Source organism: Lonchura striata, chromosome Z (assembly GCF_050655825.1).
Source record: "Lonchura striata isolate lonStrDom1 chromosome Z, ASM5065582v1, whole genome shotgun sequence".
Taxonomy (NCBI): domain Eukaryota; kingdom Metazoa; phylum Chordata; class Aves; order Passeriformes; family Estrildidae; genus Lonchura; species Lonchura striata.
In genome coordinates this window covers 31237547-31250662 of record NC_140740.1, presented here as the reverse complement: position 1 = coordinate 31250662, position 13116 = coordinate 31237547, and the positions used below count along the sequence as shown (strand labels likewise).

Below are 13116 nucleotides of genomic sequence, written 5' to 3'. Positions count from 1 at the left end.
GTAGCCCAAATGATAGCTAGAGAAACTAGAGAGCCTCAAAGCTGATAAAGTGACCTGCATAATAGCAATTTCTCATCAGATATTTAATTGGGTTCCTGTTGGCTTTGTTTATGTGTACTTTAAGCCATTTGACCCTGAGATAATTCACTGAGTGGTTTTAAACAGTGACAATCACATGGTTAAAAAGAATTTTAATTGTTAGATAAAATACCTTAAGTTTTTTTTTTTCATTTCTGTTAATGCATGTTGACCTTATGTAAGCAGAAGAGCTTACAAAACATGAAATGTTGCTTTCAGCAACATTATTTGTGCTAATTCTATGCAACTAGCTATAACACTTCATAGACTTCATGCTTTGTGACAGAAATCGTTAACCATTATTGAAGCTCCAAAATTCTAAAGGGCAGGAAAATAAGAATCATATACTAAGCTTTAAACTTCTGCTAAAACCACAAAAAAAACCAAAAAACAAAAAAAACCCCTACAAAGCCAAACGAAAAACCCCAGAAAATTTGATCATTCAGATAAAAAGCTGAAAGCCCCCTTATTCAGATTTCACTGACTATAGGCATCAAGGGTTGGTGAATACTACTGTTGTCAGAATGTATTTCATACACATGCTGTTAATTGGACTGCTTATAATGGCTTTGCACTTGCAAACAAGTTTCAACATGAATTAAACACTTGTACCTATCCTCCCAAAAGCCTCAAGGGCTGCCTTCACAAGCTTTTCACCATCTTCCACGGAATCTGTAAGAAAAAAGTACAAATTCCCAAATAAAATTAACTGCACTTCCAGGACATTAACAACTGCTTTCGAGCTAAGAAAAATAAATTGCGTACAGCCCCAGTGAAAACTAAATTCAAATCCAGCCATTATCTGCATGTGGTCAGCAAATCCCACACAGCAAATCTAAATGGTACAACATGTGCCATTGCAAGAAAATCATGAAGCAAAGCAAGCAAGAACAATTCATTCCCATTTTGCCTCTGAAAATTGCAGATGGACAGCAGCTTAATACTTCAATTTTAAAAATCAGATAAAAGGGAAGGGTATTAGCAGACAAAACTTAATTAAAAGAGGCAATTAATGACCTGCCTCCAACACCTGTCTCTCCACTCCACATGATACCATGTTTGTTTAATGTATATCTTATTGGTAAGCTGGCAGTAGTCTTTCACTAAGCAGCATCAACTTTTCATTTAAGATGTCCATTGTTCCTACAGATAAAGCATTACACTCATCTGGAAATATAACATACCATAATTGGGTACTGCTCTCCCTCCTTTTGCTCTGATTTCATCGACAACTTTGTCAGCAGCTGAGGAGCTTTTGCCATATCCCTTAAAATCACCTCCAAGATCATTCACTGTGCATGACAAAGAAATGAAATTTTGTTGTTAGCACTCAGACATCGTGGTCTATCTTTACCTCATCATCACACTGTGGGTTATAAGGAATATTAATAAAACCTGCTGCATCTGGATCTCGCTGAGAACCACAGATGACAAGAGAAAAAAAGTATGACATCTGACTTTTTTTAAAAGCAGTGCAACACACATTATCCCTTTTTCTTTAAATAACATGGAAAACAGAATCTTCTTCCCCCTTCCTCCACCATGTCAACTTGCTTGTTCTGCCCAGGATACCTTTGTAATTGTGTTGTATTTCAGAGATTAAAATCAAGATTACACCCCAATCATGGCAATTTATTCCAGTCTCTAACTATTGCATGAACCCTAAGCAAGACTGCCAAGACTTTGTTCCTGTTTAATAGAGTAGCCAAACTGTTACTAGTCAACACCACCACAGAAGAGATCCAACTGTCTGAACAAAATGAGAAGTGCCTGCTCTGGAGCTTCGGATCCTGCTCATGTGGGGTAAAAAGTCAACCTGACACACACAGGTGTTCCAGACTTCTCTCCACACTGGGGCACATGCCACTAATGGCAGCTGGAATGTACCATTGCCACACTCTGCTGCACTCCTGCACATCCCACAGCTTCACAGAATTACCAGGGTAACAAAAATACACCCAAAAAAATCCCATACAAATATTGTATTTGGACAAAGTAGTTCAAAAAATGACAAGCAGTTGTTTAAATGGTTCAAAATGGAATTGTAAGAAAGCCAGAATTGACTGAATTTACGTGCAACACTGGTATTCTGCTAAACTGTCTTTTGCTATGGTGAATTCCGGCCTTCTGCTGAACTTCTAACCTCAAGAAGCCAGACACAATGAAATCCACAAAACATGCAGGTATTCTTGCTAATCTTGATGAAAAACAGCAATGCCAAGTCTGTTGTATCATGACAAAATGAAAGAGACCCATTTTGTGCCTTTTTTTTTTTTAATTCTCCATGTAAATAGGAACATGGCTTGCAGGACACACCACAAAATCACTCTGTATTATCCAGATCAAGAAGTCTCATCCGGAAACCTATACTGAGCTTTGTGTGCAGCACTTCAAAAGAAACGTAAAAACATGGCAGAAAATGTGTGAGTAAATAAAAATGCCAAAGCTCAGAAGAAGTGAGTATCAAAAGGGAAGGGACATGTCAAAAAAACAGAAAAAACAACTAACCATCAGAAACCAAACCAAATCCAAAAAATGCCCAGCCTGAAGCATGAAGTACAAGTACCTTAACCGACTGATGGAAAAAACAAAGGAGACAAAATCTCTAAGCTATCAATATCTAACAATCCAAGTGAAAAGCATTAAGGAAAATTCCTAAGTGTATAGTGATGTGTTAGGATAGGCAACACAGGCAGACTGCTCAGTCTGCAACATCTATTATATTAAAGAAAAGCAAATCAGGAACAACACCTGGGAAAGAAGAATGAGCAATTTGGGCGGTAAACATATATAAACCATCCAGTCCTGTTAAGACCTTACAACTCTTTACCACAGACAAGTATATATATGCTTATCCCATAGTTCAACAGTAATTTGCTGACAAAAAATTAAATATTTGGTAAAATTTTCAGAGGTGGCGAAGTACCTTAGGCTGAGCACAGGCACAAATGGAGTTGAAACAAAAATGAGTATGCAAGAAAGAGGTGAGCTATTCTAGGCTTAGAAAATAGTAATTCCATGAGTGTGATAGAGCAACGAAAAAAAAAAAACCCTAACAACAAAACAGAGACAGAACATTATTTTAAGCCCAAGCTTTACATCATACAATTTTCAGTTGAAAACACGCAGTCAAAAAGAGCCTAAGATGGTGATGGTTGTGGCAGAGCAAAGTTATAGTCTGAACTCTGGTGAAGAATTCCTCTAAGGCTATGAGTGTGTCATAGCAGAGTAGCAGAAGCAAATCTGCTTCAGGGTGAAACAGGTGCAGAGCACCTGACATCTACAGTACAAGCCTTTTAAACAGTAAGCCAGCTGATTTCTTGTGGTATTCTGGTGTCACAAACCAAGCACATGTGAACAATGTAGGTCTGCTGACAGATTGTGTCCTCTAAGATTGTGTCTTCTAGTTTGTTTTTTAAAGGACTCATGCAATTCAATAGCATTTCACTATACAAAAAAAAAATACAATAAGATACATATCAGGAGAGATGCTTAAAAAGCATGGCTCTAAACTAAACTAAAACAGCAACACAAGAGCCATCAGACAGACCAGAAGAAACAGTAAGTCTAGAGATAACACAGGATGCAAGACAAAAGCAAATCATCCCTTCTTCCTGCTTTCAACTTTCTGCTGATGAGAGGCATGAAGGAGATAAAGAATAACAAAAAACAGTGGTAGCAGGCAGCCTTAGGGTGATGAGAACAGAGTTTTACACCTAGGTTGCTCTTGTCAATCTAACCACATCAAGAGCAACTCACTCAACAGATGGGGGACTGGACAAGGGTGTCATGTTGGGTTGTAAGTCTTCCAAACAACTCAAAATATCCCTCTAGAGTATTTGATTATGGTTCTTACAACATACCTTCATTTCCATAACTTATAAAAGCGAACTTGTTTTAAAGAGACAAGGCAGATACGAGCTCATATCTGCTTCAGTTTTTAAAAACTAAATGTTTATTCAAGTAGATTCTCAACTCTTTGAAGTCAGAATTGTAAAAGAACAATAGAAACAAATTAAAGCATGTAGAGGTAATACTGCAAGACAAGGTGAAGTGTGGTGAAGTTTCCAAAAGGAAACAAAAGTTGCCCTTACAGTAAATTCTTAACTTACTGTTTAGTTATTGCACAATAAGGCCAAGAAATAAAGAAGCATTAGCTGTGGTCAGGCAATAGAATAAGTTTTCTGATCATTCTGGGAAGTCAGACCATCACCATCTACAGGGAGCCAATAGAAAATATTAGGACTGCTTTAGTGACACAATTTTTGCTGAAGAAGAACTTGATGCAAATTATTTATGTCCATGATAAGTACAGCAAGTATCAAAGATGGAAATTAACAGAAAAAAAGAAGAAAAAACAACACAGATTTTTTTTTAAGCTGTCAATACATACTCATTTTTAATCAATGAAGTAAAACTGAACAATTTTTATGAAATTTTGTAAACTGAGATTGGCATTGTCATTAGAAAACCACAAAAAAAAAAGAAAAAACCAGTCAGCAAGGTCTTGTCTATAATCTCTTTGAGAATTTAATCCTGAACTCATCAAGAGTACCTGTACAAATTCATTTATAGGCAGCAAAACCACAAATCACAGAATCATTTAGGTTAGAAATCTCTTGTAAGTTTAAGTCCAATCATTAACCTAACACCACCAACTCCAGGAGTAAACCATGTCACTAAGTCCTACATCTATACATCTTTTAAATACTTCCAGGGTGGTCATTCAACCACTTCCTGGCCTGTTCCAGTGTCTCACAACCCTTGCAGTGAACAGATTTTTCCTAAGAGCCAATCTAAAAATGGCAATGCCAGTGAGTACCCAAAATACAACTTATCCTTCAGAATTGCCTTGTGATGCAACATTTTTCACGACGACATATGTCCTGCTAAGATTCAACCAAGGAACTATAAAACCACCAGAAATCCTTTACTGACAGCTAATTGGCACTGACACCAAGACTAGATGGCTCTTCTGTCCCAGAAGCTGCAGAAAGAAACAATGGTATTGAGCTACATTTCAGTAATTTCTTTCCTGGGAGAAGGCACTCTAAGACAAGATATTCACATATTCACATGCTCATATTAGAAGCTTCTGAGCAGAATTTACCTAAGACAACACACTCTTTGGCCACAGATTACAATAAGGACTTGTATGCATAGATTAAAATTAAATGTAGGAAATTATCTGACTCAAACTGGATTTTCAGCAAATGTAAGCCCTTGGACAAACTTGGGCAACTTATTTCATAAGAAAATAAAGCTTAGAAGCAAAATTAAACAGCAAAAGATAAGACAGAAAACCATTAAATAACAAAGGTTAGTGTCGAAAAGGGCATGGACTGTTGAATGCAAGCTATGGGAAAAGACAAAGGTTACTGTCTAGATTAAGTTAGTTAAGATAAAACTTACCAACTACTGAAGCTCCTCTTTCAGCAAAAGCCAGAGCATATGCTCTGCCCAAACCTAGTTTAAAAAAAATAAAAAGTTAAAAACAAGAGTGAATTTGTTTCCTGAAACACAATTCAGACAACAGCTACACAAAAATGAATTGCATTAAAAAAATGCACTAATTCAACACAAACACCTTGCAGGGTCAAAGTAAAACATTATTTCCCCCAGGAGCTCAAAATCTTTTATAACAACAAAATATAGAGTAAACAAACGGATAAATAGTAAGTAAAAGTTCCAGTCAAGAGAAAAAAAAGAACAAATAAACCATGCTTACTCTTTGTTATTGGATTCAACCACAGCATCAGGGAAAGCTGTATGTTGCTGAGTTTGTGCTTCTGATAGAAAAATACATTTGGAAGGAAGAACCTTTAATGTCCTAAGGTAACACTGAAGAAGGAGGGGATGTTTCAAGTTAATTAATTACGCACTAAGTGAATAAGATACTTTCCTAGTTAAAGCTAAGATCTGAAAAAGAAACTGCTCAAAATTTAACTGTGACTGAAGATATATCAACAAAATCATTTGGATACAAAGGAATGCCTAATACCTCAGTTAATCAAATAGGTATATAGTTTGCCAGTCCTAAGAGAAGACTGCATTACAAGCAAAAGCAAGGGTCTTGAACCTTCACTCTGGCTTAAGATTCTAGTTGTGTTTGACATTCATTCCAATAAATGATTTACAGATACACTATCCACTGTACTAATCAAAAGTTGTTGGGATTAATGGCACTGATCTTTTTCTTATTAATTTCAAAAAAAAGGAGATTTGAATGATCAAAAAATCATCAGTCAGAAGAACGTTTCTCAGAATACAAACAGTATCTCTTTGCACCTCACCTGGACATTCAAAGCCACTTCTCAAAAAAAAAATGGGGAAACAAATAAGAACTGTATATACTATTTTGAAGCACACTAACCTCACAATAAAAATTCCAAAATTTCCTTAAGACTCCCTTAGGCCTCTGAAATGGAGAGTATTACATGTGAGGTCCATATACATCCATTTCCTCATGTAACCCAAGTCCAAGAAAACATTTTTTTCTTTTGTTATGAATAGCCACTGAGAAGTGCAAAAAACTCAGGCCGAGTTGCATGAGCTCACTTTCTCAACTGCTAAGCAAGGATTGGACGTCTGAGAATCAAAACTAATCTTAAAAAAACCAAGCTAAGTTGCATAAACAATGTCCAACACAGTAATTCACAGAGGATCTGCTCAAAGTGAAAAGAAACACTTTCCAGGTAACTGTGTATGTGAAAATACGTATAATTTTGACACAAATTAGTGATTCATATGTCTAAATAAATTCCCAGCTCTGATCTGTTCACCAGCATCCAAAAAAAAAAAAAAAATCAATGCTGGAAAACAATGCTATTAGTAATGCAAACTACAGAGCTGTAAATTAAATAAAAGCAAAATGAGAACTAATCTGTAGATAACAGATTCCCTTAATCTTGGCTTAAATTTAATCAACACTTACTAAAAAGTGGTTGTGAAGTAAAACATACACGAGGAATTTCTCTATTAAACATTTTAACCAATTAAACCACTTTCAAGCAGTCTAACCCTAGGAGTACAAGGGTCACTGCACACACACTTATGACATGCAACTTTTATTCAGTGCAATACCTTTTAGAAGCTTTGTTACTGCCACAGTGACCTTGTTTTGCTATGACACAATGTCTTAACCTGTTCTTCAGTGAAACACTATATAGGGAAAAGGCCACAAATATAGATCTGGTAAAAGCAGAAGAGCACCATTAAAAAACTTGGTCTCAATTATTATCAGGTTGGTCACTTTCAGGTGATGTACATAGACTGTTCAGTGCTTTCCAAAACATCTTCTTCACGAGACACCACTTAATATCGGGCCCCAAAATTACTCCTCTGGTTATGTGAAGCACCACAAAATGAGAGCAAAACTCCACTGTGGAGAGGGCAGAACCTTTTCGGAGTATGGCTAAACAAGTTTCCTAAAGAGCTCACCACAGACACAAACTTTGCCTCTCACTCATCCACACTGACAGCCCATATTTTTGCTTAATCACCACAGTAGGCAAAGGTGAAAGCATGGACGCAGAGAAAGAAAAAAAAAATCAAAGGGGGGAAGAAACAAACAAAAAAAAACCCAACCAATCAACCAACCCCACGCCATAGCAACAAATACAACACATTTCCTGGCAAAACCAGGCATTCCACGGCAGACCACGCTCCCTGGAGAGGCCAAGCCTGCAGACCACCAAGAGCGCAGGCCAGCCCTGCTGCTGACAGAGATCGCTCCGCTCCGCGCCCCGCTGCAGGCCGGCTCCCGGGAGACACGGGCAGGGAAGGCAGCAGCAGGCTGCTGTGCGCCCTGCAGCACCGATGGCTGCAGCAGCACCGTGCCAAGCCACACAGGTCACAGGCCTCAGGCACCACGTCCAAGGCTCAGCTGGAAGGAATGGATACCAGGACAGCGCTTGGAGAAGGACATGCACTGCTGAGAGGGGCGCAGCGGCGCTGCTCCCCGCGTGTTTAAACAGCAGAAACCCGCACGTTCGCAGGCGTTCCCAGCGTGGGCAGCGCCGGGCCTGCCTCGGCCGGCAGCAGCTCCCGACGGCAGCAGGCGGCACGGCCCCGACCCGTGCACAGACTTGGCACGGACAGCACCCGCCCCGCAGCGCGCTCCTCTCCTCTGCGGAAACAGCCCGCCTGTCCCGCCAGCAGCCGGACCGGCCGCCCCCGGGGCGCCTGCCGGGGCCGCGCCAGCGGCGGCTCCGCGGAGCCCGCACAGCCCGCGCTTCCCCCGAGCAGCTCCGCCGCCCCCCGCAGGTGCGGAAAACCCGGCCGGTGCTCACCTCCTCCGGCGCCTGTCACCAGCACCACACGCCCGTCGAACCTCAGGCCCATGGCTGCCACCGCTCCGCTCCGCTCCGCCCGGCCCCGGCCCCGCCTCCGGCCCGCCCGCGGCAGGGACAGCAGGGAGGGGCGGGGTGCCCGCAGTGCGCATGCGCCAGGACCGCCGCCCGCTGGGAACTGTAGTGTGGGATGGGACGCGATGGGATGGGCAGAGGAAGGGGAAAGAAAGAGGATGGGGCGGGGAATGAAGGGGCGGGGAATGAAGGGACGGGAACGAGGGGATAGGAAGGAAGGCGGAAGGAGGCGGAGGAACGGTTCTGTAACAGAAGGAATGAGATATGATGGGAGAAGGAAAGGAAAGAAGGAAAGGAAAGGGAAAGGGAAAGGGAAAGGGAAAGGGAAAGGGAAAGGGAAAGGAAAGGAAAGGAAAGGAAAGGAAAGGAAAGGAAAGGAAAGGAAAGGAAAGGAAAGGAAAGGAAAGGAAAGGAAAGGAAAGGAAAGGAAAGGAAAGGAAAGGAAAGGAAAGGAAAGGAAAGGAAAGGAAAGGAAAGGAAAGGAAAGGAAATATAAAGAGATGGGGAAAGGAAGGGGAGAGGATGGACGGGGGAAAGTGATAGGGAAGATGTGTGTGCTAATGTCTTTACAAACAATTTGATGCATGGAAGTATGGGCGTTAACGTCTTTGAAATTGGTCTGAGATAGACACGGGTCTACACAAGCTTGGGTTTCTGAACTTTGGGGTAAAATGCCAGGTTCAAGGGGGGTTATGTGGTAGGTGGTTTGGGAAGGCTGTACCTTCCTAGTAACTCAGCTGATGGGGAAAAGGAAGAGGGCAACATGCGACCTGGAGTTTAGGAAAAAAGGAGGTTACATCCTGCAAAACCTCGAGACAAAAAACCCCACGGGCGTGTGCCCCAGTGAACTCTATCCCTTTATTTGAATAAAGTTGCAGAACTTCTCTGTCTCCTTTATGGGCACTGGCTTTTCATAGCGTGATTTTCCATGCAAAAGAAGGGATGGGGAATGGAGGAGAGGGATGGGAGAAGGAGAGAAGAGGAAGTGTTAGGGGAGGGAAAGCATATGATGGGATGAGAAGAGGAAGAGGAGAGGAAGGGATGGGGAGTGGAAAGGCAGGTATGGGAAAGGGAAGAATAAAGGCAAGGAAGGGAGAGGAAAGTGAAAGGAATGGGTGGGGAGGGGATATGGAACAGAGGGGAAGGAAGGAGATGGAGAAAACAAGGGGAGAGGAAGGAATGAGAAGGGTGAGGAAGGGTTGCAGAGGGCAAGGAGGGGCTCAGGACAGAGGCAGTAGGGCCCAGGATCAGCCCTGCTTGGCCCTGCTTTCCCAGGCTGGCTGCTGTAAAAGGTGGGAAGGAGTGGGCTGTCCTGTCCTGTCTGCATGTCCAACGAGGCCATTGCTGGGCTGGATTGTGAGACCAGGCTACCCTGGCATAAGGCATCATGCCTCCATTTAAAGTCAATCTAGTTACTTCTTTTCTAGAATCTTACAGTTCATGGTGTGCAATTTTTCTCTTCCTCTATTTACTATTTCCCAATGGAAACACTGCTTTCCATGAAACACACCCTGGGAATGCTGTATTTAGCAGTGAAAATGCAATACACCGCCCTTTCTTTGCCCTGTGGATTTTGGCTGCCTGTGTGGGAGGGCGGTGCTGGCTGCAGGCAGCTGGGGCCTGCAGGCATTCCCAGGCCCAGCATGGCATTTCCACTGGATCCAAAGGACCTGCCACCAGGCATGGCGCTGACCCTCAGAAAGCGTGCTGGTGGTGCCTCTCTGGGAATACATCTAAGAAAATATAAAACACATTTTGCAGCAATTGTGGAAGAGTGGGGAAGCTGAGGGAGAAACAGCCCTGTGGACACCCAGGCCAGTGACTAAGGAGTGACGCAGGTGGTCCAGCTGCAGGAGCAGATTCCCTGGAACCTGTAGAGAAGATCATGGTGAAGCAGCCCATGGAAGTTCACACTGGAACAGATTTGGTGGCAGAACTTGTGACCCTGTGGGGGACTGGAGCAGCCCGTTCCTGAAGGAACGCATGCTGTGGGAGGGACCCATGCTGGAGCAGGTCATTAAGAGCTGCAGCCTCTGGGAGTGACCCCATGGTGAAGCAAAGGAGAATGGAGTGAGGCACAAAGAGTAGCAGAGTGCATTGTGTTTAGTTGAACCAGACAGTGGGTTAAGTACAAATGTACACACTTAATCATTATAGTATTGCAGATTTTGTGTGAGACAGTGTTGTTAGAATGTAATTGTTCTGACACTTCATAGGGCCAATGCTTAAATCTAGAGGCTGCTGAGGGAACTGTGTGAAGAATGAACAGAATTATTTTTTGGGGAAATCATCTACATATTCCCTCTGTACAGATGAAATTTAATTCATGATTAACCTTTCTTGTAAACTTTGGATTATTTCTGGAGCTAATAGAAAGAAAAAATGGTTTTGCTGCCCTGTTCTCCTCTTGGCTGTAAATGCTTTACTATCTACACTAAAGAAAGGTGATAGTTTCCTGAGCAACAGCTATTTGGAGACTTCCAAAATAGAATAAAATATAATTTCTCGCCTCAAATCACTCCTTTTTTACTCAAAGGAGTGTTGCATTCACTCCTTTAGAGAGTGGGAACAGGGCGGTCTATAATTTTACGACGCAGTTTAGCTTCTCGGGTTTGAAGGCTTCAACTGCAACTTACACTGTGGGCACTAGAGCGAGCCCGTGCTACGGCAAGATGCCCCAAGTGCCCACATGCACAGTACCACCCGCCGGGAAACTACTGGAAACTACAGGGAAAACAAAACAAAACAAAACAAACCTATTTCTGAAGGCAGCCAAGGGAATATTATCAGATAAATAACCTACAATCAATCACAAGTTTTAAGTGTGGGGAACCATTCTTGACTGTGCGCAGAAACAACCCATTGCGCTGGAGGTGTTTTATTCTGTCACAGCATTAAATAGCCTCACAACTAGTTAAACTTCGGGAGTTTGTCTATGTCATTTGAGTGCAGTTCAATAGAAGAGCGAATTGCCCATCAGTGAGAGGCCCGGTGCAACTGGGTGTGTTTTGCAGAGAACATCGCTGGCTGTGGTTTGGCTGTGCTGTGCTTGGCAGCAGCAGGAGGCTCTTCCCGGGCGGGAGGACGGCAGGGCGGTGAGTCGGATTGCAGTTGCCCTTCCTGAGGAAGTTAACAGATTGAGCCCTTAATATCTGTGATCTTTGGTTCAGCCTCAACATTCAACGTTTTGTTTATTCTTGCTACACTGTGGGATTAGGCTTCCACCTGGGAAAAGAAAGGGAAGTCTCCAGGATGCTGTGAGAGCAGCATTTAGTAAAGACTGGAAATACCCACAAGGACTGAGTTGTCATCCTTGCACTACCTATTTTATTTGCATAATCCCCTATGTAACCATATTAATCTAGAGCAGCTCAGATCTGTGGGTATTTCTATAAACAAGGCCTAAGAGAGTCAGGTACATTTTCAGTGCTGATTCTGTCCACCACCAGATCTCTCATAATCTTGAACAAGCCATTTCAGCTCTAGTCTTTCCATGGTCTTCCATCTCCTGTTATTTATAGATGATGGACTAGTCAAGGACAGGACTTACTCTTGAATTTGCCTATAAGTTAGTGCTTACATGGCCCAAATAAAAACAGTCCCTGAGGTACTTCTGCAGCAGAATTCATTGTTTAGATACCAAATAAACAGGCCTTGTTAACAAGTCAGAAACTTCTACAGCTATCTTATTTTTGTGCATAGAATGGCATTAAAATCAAGGGAGAAATTCAACACAATTGTTTCCTCAAGAGAATGGTGTGTTTTCCTTTAGAATACAAAATAAAGTGCACTGGAGAGACAGTACATCAATTCTATATTTTATATTTTTAAAGTTAAACTTTACTGTATTAAAAAGATGCAAAATACAAAGAATCACTCTGGATGGAAAGGTGTTGTCTTCTGACTCCCTTAGGAGTTTTGTTCCAAAAGTCATACAGCTATCGGAAAATATCTGTATTAATCTGAAAAAGGGTATGACAGGACTGCTGCTGCTTACCAAAATGAGGTGATGGTAGGTGGAAACATCAGCAGAGAAGGTGTCAAGCCACAAACCAAGATCAGGTGCCATAGTGAGTTTTCAGTGATTGAGACATAGTGCAAGAATAATAGCAGGATATCACAGTCCAAACACAGCCAGACAGGGTTTAACAAAATAAATAAGTTCAAAAAGGAGGACAAAAGTTGCATTATTTTGTCTCTTAGTGAGCAGTGTGAACTAGAATATATTTATCATTAATATTTATACTGACATTTCAGACATTTTTCAGTAGGAAAAATTTGCCAAAAACCCCACACAGTATCTTGTAATACTGAATGTGATGATGTTTCTTTCCTGTTACAATTCAATGCCTAGAGCAGGTAAATTTTTTTCATTGACAGTAAATTTTCATGCTGTGTACTGGAACAAATTTGTTGTATGTTCTAACATCTTTTGGCTAACAGATTAGATAATTTGCTTTGGCTTTTTTTTCTTTTACAAGTGTTTTGTAAACTAGGGGTTTGCAACTAGGGGCTTCCACAGTTGTGGGTATTGTGTGAGTTGTAATCCCATTGGAAATGGTTTCTACTGCCTGCTGCTGGAGATGATGAGCACCTTGGAAACTTTTATTCAGGGGGAATAAAAGAATTTACTAACTTGCTTTTACTCTGTATGTTTTAACATTGCTAAAAT

The 13116-nt window shown here is 41.6% G+C and overlaps 1 protein-coding gene across 1 annotated transcript in view; it reads right to left on the bottom strand.

Annotated features, from left to right (window-relative positions):
* Positions 1 to 8456, bottom strand: part of HSD17B4 (hydroxysteroid 17-beta dehydrogenase 4) — a 61371-nt gene extending 52915 nt beyond the window's left edge. Inside the window, exons 1-4 of the mRNA XM_021546256.3 lie at positions 8370 to 8456; positions 5491 to 5544; positions 1263 to 1370; positions 691 to 750 (exon numbers count right to left, since the gene is read on the bottom strand). Of these exons, the coding sequence (XP_021401931.2) occupies positions 691 to 750; positions 1263 to 1370; positions 5491 to 5544; positions 8370 to 8421 (274 nt within the window). The 5' untranslated portion in view covers positions 8422 to 8456. The remainder of the gene's footprint in view (positions 1 to 690; positions 751 to 1262; positions 1371 to 5490; positions 5545 to 8369) is intronic.
* Positions 8457 to 13116: the final 4660 nt, after the last annotated feature.